This window comes from Siphateles boraxobius, unplaced genomic scaffold (genome assembly GCF_051911475.1).
Source record: "Siphateles boraxobius isolate OS27281-9 unplaced genomic scaffold, OSU_SipBor_1 20, whole genome shotgun sequence".
Classification (NCBI taxonomy): Eukaryota; Metazoa; Chordata; class Actinopteri; order Cypriniformes; family Leuciscidae; genus Siphateles; species Siphateles boraxobius.
Genome location: NW_027508811.1, coordinates 19,648,897 through 19,665,088, shown reverse-complemented (window position 1 = coordinate 19,665,088; position 16,192 = coordinate 19,648,897). Strand labels below are relative to the sequence as shown.

General features: G+C 38.8%; 1 protein-coding gene across 1 annotated transcript in view; it reads right to left on the bottom strand.

Annotated features, from left to right (window-relative positions):
* The window catches only part of lrpprc (leucine-rich pentatricopeptide repeat containing), a 59,983-nt gene that overhangs the window by 3,461 nt on the left and 40,330 nt on the right, over nt 1–16,192 (bottom strand). Inside the window, exons 26-36 of the mRNA XM_077237303.1 lie at nt 12,025–12,093; nt 11,845–11,935; nt 11,626–11,768; nt 11,225–11,387; nt 9,596–9,722; nt 7,941–8,029; nt 7,619–7,820; nt 4,711–4,841; nt 3,827–3,942; nt 859–933; nt 663–747 (exon numbers count right to left, since the gene is read on the bottom strand). Coding sequence (XP_077093418.1) covers nt 663–747; nt 859–933; nt 3,827–3,942; nt 4,711–4,841; nt 7,619–7,820; nt 7,941–8,029; nt 9,596–9,722; nt 11,225–11,387; nt 11,626–11,768; nt 11,845–11,935; nt 12,025–12,093 — 1,291 coding nt within the window. The remainder of the gene's footprint in view (nt 1–662; nt 748–858; nt 934–3,826; nt 3,943–4,710; nt 4,842–7,618; nt 7,821–7,940; nt 8,030–9,595; nt 9,723–11,224; nt 11,388–11,625; nt 11,769–11,844; nt 11,936–12,024; nt 12,094–16,192) is intronic.

The following is a 16,192-nucleotide window of genomic DNA, read 5'->3' as shown; positions in this document are numbered from 1 at the left end:
GATTTGCTGTATTGACAAACTTTGTGTTCTGCCTGTGTGAGATTTGCTTCATACATTAATATGCGCTATTGACAACGGACCTTTTTGCCCGTGAAATTGAACTGTGACATCATCTTTAGGCGACATCTATACAAGAATATATATACACACACAACCGGGTCAGAAATATTATTAACGTTTTTTATTCTTACCAAGGCTGCATTTAATTGATCAAAAATACAGTAAAAACAGACATATTGTGAAATATTACTACAATTTAAAATAACTTTTCTATTTGAATTATTTTAAAATGTAATTTTTCAGTTTCGACAGCTGAGTTTATCATCATCATTCCTCCAGTCTTCAGTGTCACATGATCCTTCAGAAATTATTTCAACATGCTGATTTGGTGCTCAAGAAACATTTCTTCTTATCAACTGAAAACAGTTAAGCTTATTAATATTGTTGTGACTCTAATGAATAGAACGTTCAAAAGAACATTTATTTGAAATATTATGTAACATTATAAATGTCTTTTCTGATGCTTTTGATGAATTTAATGTGTTCTTGTTGAATAAAAGTATCAAGTTCTTGAAAAAAAAAAAAATCTCACTGACCCCAAACTTTTGAACGGTAATGTATATCACCCTGGAAATTAGAGTTGATACAAATAGTGGTCTTACTGTAGCATTTTATCAGGTGAGAATAGATATTCTCCTTCTCTGTGAAGTCAGGAATCAGCTCAGCCAGAGTCTTGATTTTAACAGCCTATTCAGGAAGGAAAATAGTCTTTATTTCACAAACTGTGTGACCATATTGTGCCTGATTTTGTGGAATAACTTATGAGCATGAAGGCTAGAACAAAATGGGTTCGTTTACCTGTCCCGGCTGCTGAGCCGCTCGTAACATGTATGTGAACATTACGTCCTTCTGTTCGCTGACAGCCGCACAGCGCTAAAGCAATCAAAGAAGCACATGAGACCTTAAAACTCTCAACACAAACATTTACTGCATATCATAACGTGTGTGTTTACATGCAAGCACAGTATCTGCCCTTGGGCAAAACATAAACCTAGGTATAAAAACAATTACTGGCATTTCCTGTATCGACACAGCAGGCAGTTAAAAGGTGGTGTATGGAAGATGTGTGTAACCGCATGAAAGGAGCATGTGTTTTTGAATGTATCCATCTTCCATTACATCCTTTAGCACTCAGTGCAGCTCTCTATAGTTAAGGGTTAATTATACAGCTAATAAGGGAGTCAGGCAAATAACCACTTATTTCTTTATGAAAATTAAAATGTACAGTGTCTGCCCAATTTAAAGTACAATTATCTACACTTAGCCGTATAAAGGCTTTGAATTGCATCGGCGTGCTCCTGAGCTTTCAAGCGCCGGTGTGCAATTTTCACGCTCTTTAATCAGGACAATATAACACAAGTTAAATGAAGGCACAGTGAATTCCAGAAGGGTAAACTGTGCTGTACAGAAACTGTAGGTCTTGAGAAGACTCAACAACCTCAAGGAGCTTTGTCAGAAAGGAGATGTTAGCGGGTACGAAGAAATCAGGCTTTTTATGGATATCGTGGACACCTTTAAAGCAAACATGGACTAAACATTTTATTTAGCAATTAATGTTACATGCATTTGTGGCATAATGGCAATTTTTTTGAATCATGTTATAGGCATACATTACAATTGTTTTGGTTACTAAACGAGGACTTTTAAACATTTTATACAGGTTAAATTATAGTCACTAAAATGGTGCTGAGCTAAAAACATTTATTTTCAATACAGATTTCAATACAATTACAGATTTTCAATACAGAAATTCGAATTATTTACCATTCCAATATAAAATGTTCAGCACCATGTGGATCTAGGTGGACGAGTTTCTGGTCAGCTATTACCGATGTAATTTCTGAGTTTAGATTTTTCTCTACATAAAAAGCCCTTTTCTTTCTGGGTTTACCATGTTGACAATTATAGCAGGAATTGAAAATTGGATTACATAGTTTTAGCTAGTTACATGTAAAAGGGGTTTAAGGGCACAGTTCATTCATAAATATGTCCCCAATGGTGTACAAATACCTCTGCCAATTATCTGACTTATCCTCGTAAACGAAGAATTTATTATCTTTATATACATGTGATGGGTAGGTCCACGGAGGCTTCCATGTAGTTCCGCCATCTTGAAAAACTATAATAGCAGACAGGGTCAAAAAGTACTAGGCCAACGCGTTTCCACAACGTCACGTAACTGAAAGCAGCAGAAACGGAGGAGCAGAGCAGTGAGAGGCGCTTGTCACTGCCCCGGCAAGTTTAAAAGGCTGCACTGCGCTGTTATTATTCATACTGTAACATTCGTTTGTTCGTTGTCTCAAGGTGTAATTTGTTTGAAATAACAAACCTGTTCACCCGAAGGAAAACTCGAAAACTTCTTACTGCTATAAGAAAACATCATGTCATAGTTTTTTGGTACATAACAGTTCCCGTAGATGCAACACGCATTTGAAAAAGCGAGGCGCTGGAGAGCACAATTAGTTTGAATGCAAAATACAATTTCACCGCTAGATGGGAGAAATTCCTGCACAATGTCCCTTTAAATTATGAAAGTTTTTTGGAGCGGGTTTTCAATGGGTTTTCATTAAAAAATATCAGTAGCACTTTATTTTACAGTCCTTTTCCCCATGTACTTATAGTTATTACAATAACTGGGTAATAACTAGGTACTAACCCTGAACCTACCCCTAAACCTAATCTTAACCCATGTAGTTACCTTATATTAATCAGTACTTTCTTAGGCAAGTACACAAAAGTGCACGTACTGTAAAATAAAGTGCAACCAAAAGATCTTCATTTGTGCTTCCAAGATGAACGAAAGTCCTATGGGTTTGAAACGACATGAGTGTGAGTAAATGATGACAGAACATTAATTTTTGAATGAACTATGCCTTTAAGCTTTGTCAAGACATTAAAATACTCTAATGACATTTAAGCTTAGCCCCCTTTACTTCCATTGCAGGTGCTCAACATTATACCACAAACTCTAATACAGTACAGATTAATTTGTATTGAACCCGGAAAATGTCTTAGATGCTTTGAAAATGTCTCATTCTGTCCTCTGTGTGTATTGGTATGTGTCTTTTGAAACTTCTGGATTGCCTTGTGCTTTCTCTGGGTTCAGCGTCAATGAAGTCACAGTACAAGCCAATCGTGAAGGCTGTGGGATTCTCTTGCATCTGCTGAATTAAAAGCAGAGGGGCCTGGGAGGCTTTTAACAGGCTGCTATATTAAAATGAACACAGGCTAAGGGGGACAGAGTGCTTTCACGACAATCAGAGCAATTAAAACTACAGCCCAGCAGCTTCACTCCTGAGAGTTACTCTCTGATGCCATTCATGACACCTACAACACGAAGAACAAGATCAAACCAAACATGCAGATCTAAGACTCTCTGTAAAAAAAAAATCCTCTTTTGATATTTAGCATTCCATCTCAGGGACGCTGTGAAGCAAAGCTTCCTGTTATTTCGAGATCTCAAGGATATTACTCACTCCTGGGTTTAGTGGTGCCTTAATGCAGCCATTTTGTTACTGTTGAATCGCTAAAGTGCTTTTTGAAAAAGGGAGAGGAAAAACCTTGTACAAGACCATCTAAGCAAGTAAAAACAACTGATTGATTAAAATATGAGACAGCAAGAGGTCAAAAAGAGCAGCGTTCACTTGAGTTGGAATTGTGGTTAGCAACAGGGTCAGCTAGTTTCAATACCAACTCGAATTCGATTCAGCAATTTAGCAAGGTCACAGAGTCCTCATGCATATCTTGGTTTGTTAAGAGACGGTACCTGCAGGAGAAACTTGGCCTCTTCTGTCCTGCCCATGTCCAAGTAAATCAGGAAGAGGTCTGTAGCGGCTCTGTAGGAGGCAAAGTGATTGCAGAGCCTTTCTGCCATGGCACTCACTGGACATAGAGAGAGATGTCAATCAATCACATGCCTACACAGTGATTACTATGTTACAACACATCATTGGGTGCTCTAATGTTTCTCCAAACCAAAAACTCACAAACAAGAGCTAGAAGTCAGTTTAGAAGTAATCAAATAATTCACAGGATCAGTGGTTCTCAACCAAGACACCCATTTGAAGATTCTACCACCATGTAAGCCATTTACACACACACACATATATATATATATATATATATATATATATATATATATATATATATATATATATATATATATATATATATATATATATATATATATATATATATATATGTGTGTGTGTTGCCCTTGAAACCACCCCTTGACTCACATTCTACAATCCAATTAATTCCTGATTGACCAAATCTGTTTCAGCTCCACTTTTTTTCTCAAGTAATTTCAGTCTGATATGTCACAATAGGAGAGAAAACTTGCTTGCAATTTCCATTTCATGCCGACTTTAAGTGTCAAAAAACGAGGGAAAAAAAAGTATATTAAGTATAATATTTTTTTTAGATAATTAAAACTAGTGTTTTTGAGAAGTTGCAAGAACTGTATGTTCTAGAATAAAACTGTTTTTGATGGGACAGATTTAAATATTTTGTTGAGGTGCCCTGGTTGAGAACCACTGATATAGATGAAGAGGTGGTGTGTGTGTGTGTGTGTGTGTGTGTGTGTGTGTGTGTGTGTGTGTGTGTGTGTGTGTGTGTGTGTGTGTGTGTGTGTGTGTGTGTGTGTCTCACATCTATCTAGTGCAGCGTCATTGTTGGCATCCAGAACTTTGCGGAAGACAAAGGAAATACTGGTGTTCTGATTCTCTGTGTTCTGGGTGTAAATGGACTCCAACAGCTCCACTGCACTGTCAATGTCCCCACTGCAGAGGGAGAAAGGAGAGTTCATACTCAGTGTTAGTGATTTAAACAAACCCTTTTATAGCCCAAGTTTCTAAGGGATTTTATCCATTCATCTCCTCAGGTGTGAAATACAGCATTATTCATGATGACTCACGCCTCCATGCATATGGCCTTTGTAAACAAAAAGTGTCTTACCAAATTTTAAACAATATATTATTATTTGTGAATGAGTAGACAGGATAATTTTCACACAATTTTATATTAGGGGTGTAACGATAAACGTATTTGTATTTAACCGTTTGGTACGAGGCTTTTGTTTTGGTACACATTACAAACCGAACGATTCCGTTGGGCCATTTTTCCAGCCGGTGCCACCAAAATTTTGTTAGCAGTCGCGATTGCACGACCACCACAACATTACCCAACATCAAATGGCAAACGTAATGAAAGCGGAAGGAAACTGCGCTACTCATTTTGTGCTCGACGGACCATTTATCTGTTTGGACCAATGTCAGTGCAGCATAACCCTATTTTGATCAAGCGACACTGTAGCTGTGTCCCAAATGACGCACTACACACTATGCACTGCAAAATGCTTCTCCACGTTGACCACCAACGGGCGGCAACCATATCTTAAAAACTCATTCTTCCAGCCACTTTCATTGGAATTTGCACTTTCCCATTTCTTTGTGACCTTATGGGATTTACTTTTAAATTTATTGGAGCAGTCCAAAACATCCAGCGTTGGGGAAATTTTGCCAAACTGGATCCCCGTGTTTAACACTCCAACGTACATATATTTTGTGACAGCAAATCAAAGTTATTAATTATGATGGCTATCTACTTAAAATAAGTTGGTAATATTTTTCAAAACTATCTAAAAAAAAATGAAAGGAATAAAAATGAAGGAATAAAATGTAATGCCTTTTAATGCCATTTAAGGCCTTAATTTTCACAAAATTCCCTTTTAATCCTTTTCGATGCCCAGCAGAAACTCTGTTTAAATATATACAACTGGTCCTAACACCAAATACTTAATTCATACTCAGCTAGTTTTAGGTTTATTCTTCTTGAATGAACAAGTTGGCTTGCAAAACATACTTCTACAGTTTAAACTAAAAGGCAGGCAGAAAAAAGCAAGCCATGGGAAAATTTCCATTCCATTTCTGCTTCCCCTCCATCCCCCAACTTTCATTTACAGAACACAAAGTACATAAAACTTTCATTGGCCACATTAATATTCTGGGTCCAGCCATCGATTGTCATTCTTCGCCATTCCTAAAGTCCTGAGACAGTGTAGGACAGCGGAAGAGCAAAGTGTTCCTCACGGCTGATTGGGCGGCTTCCCCGTTCACACAGCTTTATCCTGTCAGGGTGAACTCTGACCCCCGGGGGGACATAAGCAACAGTGACACGTGTGCTGTGTGCAGCTGAGCCAAGCTGACTGGTTAAGAGGCGAGATGGGGGCTCCGGAACCCAGGCACCACATTAATATGGTCCATTGTGAATTATTCAGACTACATAGTCATAGCCATCACAGCAGATTTGAGTCTTTAATAATAATGGGGAAAGAGGGGTGAAGGGGATGGAGGAAAGGTAAGATGAAAGAACAGGAAGATGAAATTGAGGTGGGAGAAAAGGCCACATGAGCAAGTGGTCCTTTGTTACACAACAAACCTTTGATGACACCAATTTAGTCAAGGTCAACCCACTAAAAGGTCACATTTCATGGTATTTACAGAAACAAGGGTGCTTCATTGTTCTTTTCATGAATTTGTTTTCACAAAAATAACCAAGAAAATATTGTGCGGGTAGAATCTAATCTCACCCGCCAGATAGTCTGCCAGTGCTCCCTTTGTTAGAAACATTGAGCATGTAGTTCAGAGAGATAATACAATACAATCAAGTCTTTGTCATAGTCAATCACAGTCTTAACCTCGAAGTCATCTGCATTCCTCCAGCAGCAAGGTATGTGGTGCCAATTTTTGCTGCATTTAGTTTCACTGTGCATCCTGTTTAAAAACATCTGAATGGCTGCTAATCTCAAGTATTGTAAGCCTTGCTCTAGTAGCCAAGCCAATGAATAAGGAGCTCTTTGAGTCTTGTAGCTGTATAATCAATTTTGACGCATAGCATCGCTGCTGTGATGGTGTTGTAGGTAGTTGCTTCCACAAGTGTCTACTGAAATTCAGGTCATGTCCCAAAAAATGTCCATGTCTTTTAAAGATTTTGTTCATTTGCATGTGCTTACTGTGAAAATATGCCTGAATTTAAAAACTCCATATTTTTTAGCTTTTCTATGGCAGTGAAAGAACTCTGCATGTACGCAACTGTTCAAAAGTTTGGGATCAGAAATTGATTTAAAAAAAATCTAATTAATGCTGTTCTTTTGAACAATTCCATTCATCAAAGAATTCTAAATCTAAAATACATCACGGATTCATAATAAGAAGCTGTTTTCAACATTGATAAGAAATGTATTGGCTGGGTGAACATAAGAGACTAATTTCCAAAACATTGAAAAAAATCTTACAGAACCCACACTTTTGAACAGTAGAGTAAGTCTTATGATTATTTTAACAGTTTTATTCACTATAAAACATATTAATAAAAAAAAAAATTGCTTTAAAAAATAATAGCAATATCGGTCATCAACAAGCTGCACCATGTGAGGTACTCCATCCATGTCCAGATAACAAACGGACAAGTCATGTGACCACTTGAGGTAACTTAACACCTTTATGAGCAATAATAGTAATGCTTGCCTTTGCAAAAAAAATAAAAATAAATTCCTTACTTTTTAATATGAGCGAGGGCAGTATTGTTGACAAATAACATGCTGGACAGCTTGACTGAGCCTAAAGTCTTCACCAAGGCCTCCACTCCCTGGATGTCCTGTGCGTTTCCCTCATTAGCAAGACCCTGAACCAGTCGAGTGATGGCCAACTGACTGGGCACCTGGTCAGCCTGTAACATGCCCTTAAGAATCTCCATGGCATCTGTGAGCAGGGACAGATCATGTGGTCAGGTTTAATAAAACAAAGCCATGGAAGTAACCTAGATAATTCACAGTATCATTAATTGCTGAACTGAGAGAACAGATCAACGTGAGTACTCACCATTCATCTGGCATCTCTTCACTTGAGAGATGATGAGTAGGTTGTTGGCAATGTCACTTAAACTGAACCTAGGAATATGATCAGCTGCACTGAGAAGACAAAAGGAAGATGGGGACTGGTTGAAGAACTGAAGTTTGTGAGATAGCAGTGTTATGTAGGATCAGCTGTATTTATGAATAATAAATGTTGTTGTTGAGAGCTATTTCTTTCCTAGTGAGCATAAAATTGTGTGCATGCATGTGTGTGAGACTGAACAAATCCAACAAATCTGGATCCACTCTCCCCGTTCATTTTCCCCTCCACTGTCACTTAAACCTCAATCAAAGTCTTTTTTTATTACCCTCACTGGCCAGATTAATCCAGCCGTCCAATTGAGCATCAACCGCCGCTCCTTATCTCCACGGCGACCGGCCAACAGCCGCTCGCACAGCAGATTGGACCAGCGACCATAGTCAGAGTCACTCTTATCAATCCTAAGAAAATCCTTGTGTCCTTCTCCTTACTCTCCTCTAGTCCTCTTAAGTGCTGGACAATCCCGTCCCTCGCTTCTCTCCTCCATTCCCAATCCCCTTAATCTGTCCTTAAAGCACCCCGCTGGCCAAGACCAATGTCCTGCCAAACATCTGCTTGAAGTCCACCACACACATATGCACTCCTTCAAAGCAATAAACACACTATATATGATTTCTGAAGGATCATGTGACAATGAAGACTGGAGTAATTAAGAAAATTTGAATTTCTCATTTTAAAATATATATATAAAAAAAGAAAAGACTCATATTTCAATTAAAAGACTGATATTTCAAAAACGTTCCAAATATGTTACTTATGAGCGCCGGGCCTCAGAAAACAGCTTGTCTATGTAGACAGTAGACAGCAATGAGGCTCACTAGGTTTTGAAACAGAGCATGCCTGCTATAGTCTGATTTACTGATTGAATGTTTATATGTTGATAACTGGTAATAGAAGATACGTGGTTATGATACATGGTATGTTACACATTATCTGTATCGCTCAAAGGCAACTGAAGTCTTGAGGTTTCAAGAACCGTTGCGACATCAAAAGCTATAGTGTAATATAGTGGGAGATAATGTTCATGCACTACAAGTCCATGAATAGGGTCAGTTAACACCCACCGCAATGGCTATGGCGTGGATAGCCTGGTACAAAGATGTTTCTGAATGCTTTCTGAAAGCATTCACAAGATTATAGGGGCAATGGCTTTTTTTCATGAGGATATATCATCAGACGTATAATGCGACCCAGTAAACCAGCAGAGCTTTATAGATAAATCAAAGATCACCAGCGCAAAACACTAGTACAACACAAACATCTATTACTAATCGGCAAATGACTGTCATTTTTGCATCTTGACAAGCTCTTCTGCGAACTCAGAGATTATCTGGTAACATTGAAAGGGCTTAAACCATAAGACTGCTCACTTTGCATGCATGTATATATTTGTGTGTGTGTGTTTCACTAGAAGAAGCTTATCATTTATCCGTTTCAACTCAAGAAGATTTTCTAATTCTGCAAAAACTGGTACAGTGACTAAGGTCTGTGACCTTAAAACCTGTAATTTCGCAACCTGTACATATTTACCATGCAAATGTAAAAGATATTGGATGCAATGCGACCCTCATAGACAGACTTACATGTTCTTGACAGCGATGGCATCCTCTATGTTGCCTCTGGCCAGGAGGCCTTTGATGAGGTTATCATATGCAGCAGGGCCGAGCACCATGCCCCTGCTTTCTGCTTCCTTCATGATGTCGAAGGCCTCTGAGGATCAGAAACAAAAGTACACATGATCTACTCGACAACATTAGATCACTACAGATAATACTGCATTTGAGCATCCTTTAAAACAACATGGTTTCATTCCAAAAAAATGAAAACCAATTGAGATGGTCACTAATTTTTACTGAACTGTAAAGCTGCTTTGCAGCAATCTGTATTGCATAAATCACTCTATAAATAAACCTGACTTGCCAATCTAAGCAACATTATATTTTTATTATACAAATATATTTGTATTATGTTAGATAATTATATAACATTAATACATTTTATTTTTATTATAAAATTATAAAATTTTAAATTCAATTAAAAGCTATTCATTAACTTTAAACCCTCTAGCCATTGAAGAATAAAACTACAAGAAACTTGCGGAGGAACAGTATTTTGTTCCTTATTTAGTTGTGCTATGGCTTCGCTATTCAGCGTAAGTGAATCTGATGGCTTGAGGCACAGCACTGGTTACAGATTATCGCCTTACCAGTGCGAATGTCACTAACGACATCAAAACTCAAAAGATGGATATTCCTAAAATATTATCTCAATTCTGACTATTTTTCGCACAATTGAGTTTGCCTCTAGCAATTCTGACTTTTTCCCCAGAATTAAACGAACAATTGTGAATTATAAAGTCAGAATTGGGAGATATCAACTCACAATTCTGAGAAATAAATTCACAAGATATAAACTAGCATTTGAGAATTATAAAGTAATAAAGTCAGCTCACAATTCTGACATTTTCTCACAATTGTGAGTTTCTCATAATTCTTACTTTATAACTCACAATTTCTGAGTTTATATCTTGCAATTCTGATTATTTATCAGAATAGCAAGTTTATATATCTTGCCATTCAGACTTTATAACTCGCAATTGTAAGTTTATATCTCAATTCCAAGAAAAAATAAGACAGAATTGCAAGATGTAAACTTGCAATTGCAAGAAAAAAAGTCTTTGTGAGTAGACGCAATTACTTTTTTATTCATGGGCGGAAAAAAAACTTCCATACATGTCATTAGGTAAAACAGTGGAAACTATTATACCTTGGCAAGGCAATTTACAGGCAAACAGACCAAAGCAATAACCTGTTAAGAGACTTGAATTGCTATTAAAATAAACTGCTTTGTAAACAGTCAATGCATAGCAAATATGATGCAATACAACCTATGTTGATTTGTGTTTTATTACAGTACTGTCGCTATGCCTTTGAGCTCGCAACCTCTTTTTGGTTCAAGGTTAATTTCTTGTGGCTTCAAGCTACTATGACCCCTGCCTCTGCATATACTGTAGTAATAGCCTGGTCCTTTTTTTACAGATATGAAGTAAACACAGACAAATGATAAACTCTAAAATATAAATATTGTAGGTTTATCAGTCATTTAGGTCAAGGCAAAAACACATTTTGGAAGATGGTTTTATGATATACTCATTTCAATTGTTAATTTCAAACCAAAAAAAGTTACAGTGTATGTAGCTTTAAAAAACAAACCTTGAACTTTGCCTTTCTTGCAAAGAGACAGGAGTTTGAGTTTGTAGTCCTCAACCGTGGCCTCTTTAGAGGATGTAGTAACCCTTTCACGAGGAGAAGCCGCAATTCTAGATTCTTGCTCTAAGAACATCTCAGGTTGACCTTTGACCTCCTCAAACCACACCTACACATAAAACAGCCACATGAATACACCATAATGCTTCCTTTAACTCAATTCAATAACAATTCAATTTTAATTAATGTAAGGTTTCCACCCCCTAAAGTGAATATAATGGAAACATGATAATAACAGCTGAATGCATCTGACCAAAGAAATAGATCCAAAGACTGTAGGGCAGTGGCTTTCAGCTGCTTTTGTTTCAGGACACACACTTTACATTGGACATTGAGTGTTCTTTTACCTCAGGCACCTCAAAGGGCACCTCCTGGTTATTGTTTTTAAGGATATCAGCAAGCAAACGCAATGTTCTCTCTCTTGGAGCCAAATTCTCTTCTTGCATTTTCATCCAGGTTGCCTCAGCTTTACGCCAGTCATTGGTCTCCTCTGACATGAGAAAAGAAAACAGTGTTGTAACGCTCATCCACTGTTTGGAATCTCAGGTCCAACACACAATACTTACTGCAGAGGCGGAGCAAATAGTGGTACATGTCATCTCTGTCACACTCAAACAGCTTGATGGTCATGTCCACCATGTTCTCAAGGGTGTCCATCTGGGGAAGAAAGATTCAAACAGTGATACACACTCTATTGATATATAGCAAATCAGTTTCTCAAGAGAGAACAGCAGGGAAACACTGACCTGTTGGGCTGCGATACATTTTTCTGCAAACCACTGCAGACGGGTCGCTCTTGCCCTTAGACCAGGAGTCTGCACATGGTAAAGAAAATGTACGAGATGTCATATTAAACAAATCGCAACTGACAAACACTGCACTAATAATTTTTTTTTTAAAAACATTACGGGTGGCACTGACCAAATATAGATCTAGAAGTACAACATGATTAGCTCTACCATAATCACTAAATCATGATACTCTGGCCTACCCACAGTAAATGAGATTTTTCACATAAAGACCTAAACCACACATACACACATTCTTACACACACACACACACACACACACACACACTCTTACACACACACACACACACACACACGCACGCACGCACACACACACTCATTTGTCTAAATTCCAATTGTATCTCCTCTTGGAGGATATTGTACCAGCAGCATCCAAACGGAATTACTCTCCTACAAATCAGCCTCCAGGCTGAGTTCAAAATCTCCCCAGCCTTCCTCAAGCCTAATCTGCTTAGCAAATAAGACCAAAATTAAACTGCTACACAGTCGTTCTCTTCTTTTTTTTCTTTGTAGGAGCATCCCCTGGGCCTGATGCATAAAGCCCGTGGGGCAAATCTTCCCTTAAGTAAATCCAGGATGATGAGCACCCCCACCCCTACAATCTTCCTATATAAGAGAGCAAATCAACACACACTCACATCAATTTGACCCATGTGCGTGCACACACACACACTTTCTCTCTCTCACTGCACTGCCAATACCCAAAAGAACATCTAGGTCAGATGATTAAGAAAATCTGGAGTCTGGAGCAATATAAACTATACTGACATGTAAAGACATACAGTGACGGATGAGGTACTGCAGTGAAAAATATTATTTACACCGCAAAGGCACAAAATATCAAACTAAAATTTGAGAAAAGGAAATAAAATGGATGATTCTGCTGGTTATGTATTCGTTCTCTATCAAGATTTTAGCCATATTCAGTTAATATAAATATAATTAGCAAATACAGCAAGCTACTAATCTGCTTAAACAATTTTCTGACAGTTCTAGCTCAGTGAGACAATGATCATTTTCTACATCCTGTAGTCAGAACAAAGGGGTTTCTATGCAAAGAGCGGTTTCTATGCAAAGGGTATAAAATAGGACGCAAATAGAAAATAGAGCAGCTCCGGCGGAGAACTGTGACTGGATCTAAAAGCTTCAGATGACACAGCTCATATCTCCATCGCTGTAAGATACCGAAAAAACGCATGAAAATCCACAACACACGGTAAACACAAGTTTGTGCAGTGCGGCTTTCTCAGACTCCTGTATGATGTGACAGACTAGTTGTCCAGTCCGGTTTCAATCACAAAGCGCAGGTTTTCTGAGATTGCCATTGTGAGTCCTGAAAATGTATGCATGCGAGTTTGGTTATAGAATGTGTTGTCACTCCTGTAAATAACTGAACTATATGTGAACACAAGCGTATTAAGGACTGAAATACAGGACTGACAACTGATTTCTGCTGCTGAGTGAAAGTGGCATTTAAGAAATTTGATTAGCAACATCAATCGACCTTGAGGAAAAAACAATGCCAAATTTCACAATTACAGAATTTCATAATAATGAAAGTTTGAATAGTAGTTGCAACCCGGTTATAAAAATGTAGGATATACAGTATGTATACATGCAGTTTAAACCCATTCTAGCCATAAACTCCCATGAACTGTTAAAGGTACAATATGCAAGGATTTTTCGCCACCAGGGGTCGCTAACCTCTTACAATAACAAAGGCGTATATTGATGACGTATATTCCACATTAAGCTGAATTATGGATCTTGTCGTCAAGCTGATGGATCTTTTATGGATGAGTGAATACATTGATGTTTTTAACATGACTGTGGTGTGAAGCAGGAAGCGATTGCTAGACGTATACCAGCCCCACACGCAACGCGAGTCCCGCGGATATAAAGAATAAGGACATTTCATTCTACCGATCTACACGCAAGTGCTGAATTAATACTCACACAGGTCAGTTTATTAGACCAATCAAACTTGAGGTAATGCAGTGCTGTTTCACTTGCTCTAACAGTTACACTATCACACTAAACGGCATTTGAGTGTGTTGAAGGTTGTTAGGTTGTGTGTTGGCTGTATGAGACTAAGTACGTTAAGCTAGATCAACATTAGAATAACATACAGATCATATTCTAACATTTCATCAAGTTGAACTAAATAACATTGATTAACATTGATACCATTTGTTTTATGTACATTTGCTCACCTGTCTAAAAGTACATTCAACACTCGCGTCTCTGTCAAGTCGAAGTTAGTCGCAGACGTGGAGCTCTCGGCATCTCGAAAGATGTTGATCTTCGTTTTAGTCCTCTTTTTGTCTCAAAGTCTGCTTGCCATGGTCCAAAATGTTTGAACAAAACAACAACAGCGTGAGCGTCCTGCTATGCATAACGGGCCAGTTGTCGCCGTGGTTACTATGGCAGTAAGAGGTCAAACCTGGCGGAAACCGAGGGTAACGCGGATATGACGTCACTGACTGGCGACTCCTCACCCCTGCTCACACGTCCCGTTTCCTTGGTTAAAATCGCAATTTTCTCACGATTTACAAATTGTTTGAAACATTTGGGATATTGTAAGTAATCAACTAAACAAAATATATAACATTGGCCTAGTGGTTTTTGGATATTTTACTGCAAAAATCCTACATAATGTACATTTAATGAGTCTTAAAGGTCTTGAGTCTATGAGTCTTTAACCTACGACCAGATATTGTTTTGTGGTCTGGATCACCACGCATTGTTCAACTGATAGAGTCAACAGTGCCATTGGAGGATGCGGTAGATGAGGCATATGAGAGGAAGAATTTGCGTAATGCTCATCTGGCCACTGAAGCAGAACAGCGAGGATGGAGAGTCCAGGTTTATCCAGTGGAAGTGGGTTGTCGAGGTTTTGTGGCACACTCTACAACCCGGTTCCTCAGAGACGTCGGATTCAGTGGTCAAGAGTTGCGTCGCACAGTAAAGAACTTATCTGAAGCAGCAGAAAGGAGCAGCAACTGGCTGTGGTTGAGACGGAAAGATTCTAGCTGGCTGAGTACAGGCCGCCATGCTACGGTTTCGTAGAATTCTTGAAAACTTGAAGGGTGTTGGTTTATTTGTATAGGTTGTATAGTATTTACAGTCATTACGTTCCTGTGTATATTGCGTGAATGACGGGATGTTGGGCAGATATTGTGTTTTGCGGTAGGTGGTATAACATACGGAACCGTTGCCACTGAAACTGCATATTAACACACCAGTGGGGCTCGACAGCCTTAGTCAAACGGGTTGGCGCGTATGGTTGGGTTGCGGAGAGATTGCGAGATTGTGGTTAGGTCTCAGCAGCACTGTTGGTTTATTTGTAGAGGTTGTATAGTATTTACAGTCATTACGTTCCTGTGTATATTGCGTGAATGACGGGTGGTTGGGCAGATATTGTGTTTTGCGGTAGGTGGTATGCCATACGGAACCGTTGCCACTGAAACTGCATATTAACGCACCAGTGGGGCTCGACAGCCTTAGTCAAACGGGTTGGCGCGTATGGTTGGGTTGCGGAGAGATTGTGAGATTGTGGTTAGGTCTCAGCAGCAAGAGGGAAGTAGAGGTCAGTAAGCTGGGATGAGTTGAGTGGGGGACGGAGGGGGGTGACTCTGGGACGCCAGAGTCACTGTTGAGCCCTCTTGAGGTGTCGTGGGCTAGTCGACGAAACACTGAGGACGGAAGGTGCCCACTTGAAGACCCTAGAGATGTTCACTACTCCGCTCAATCCAGAGGGTTGTTATGGGGGGACCGCACTGTGGTTGCAGCCGTTGTGTGTGCTGACGCGCAAATACACTATTAACACCAGACAGAAGGAGATTCACATCACCAGATGGAAAGAAGCGTAAATGGATGGAGAAGCATAGGTTACTGTAAAACTACGTCTTAGTTGGTGCTTATCTTGGCGAAAGCCGAGTACAAATCAGCATGAAGTTTTAACATCTACTCTCGTGTAATGGAAATCTTAAAAAAAAAAAAAGTTAAGGGACAACAAAGTGTATCATTTATGGCCTTCACAAAGTTACAGTAAACAAAAACTCCCCATTTATTCAGACCTTTGAGCAAAAACACCTATCACACT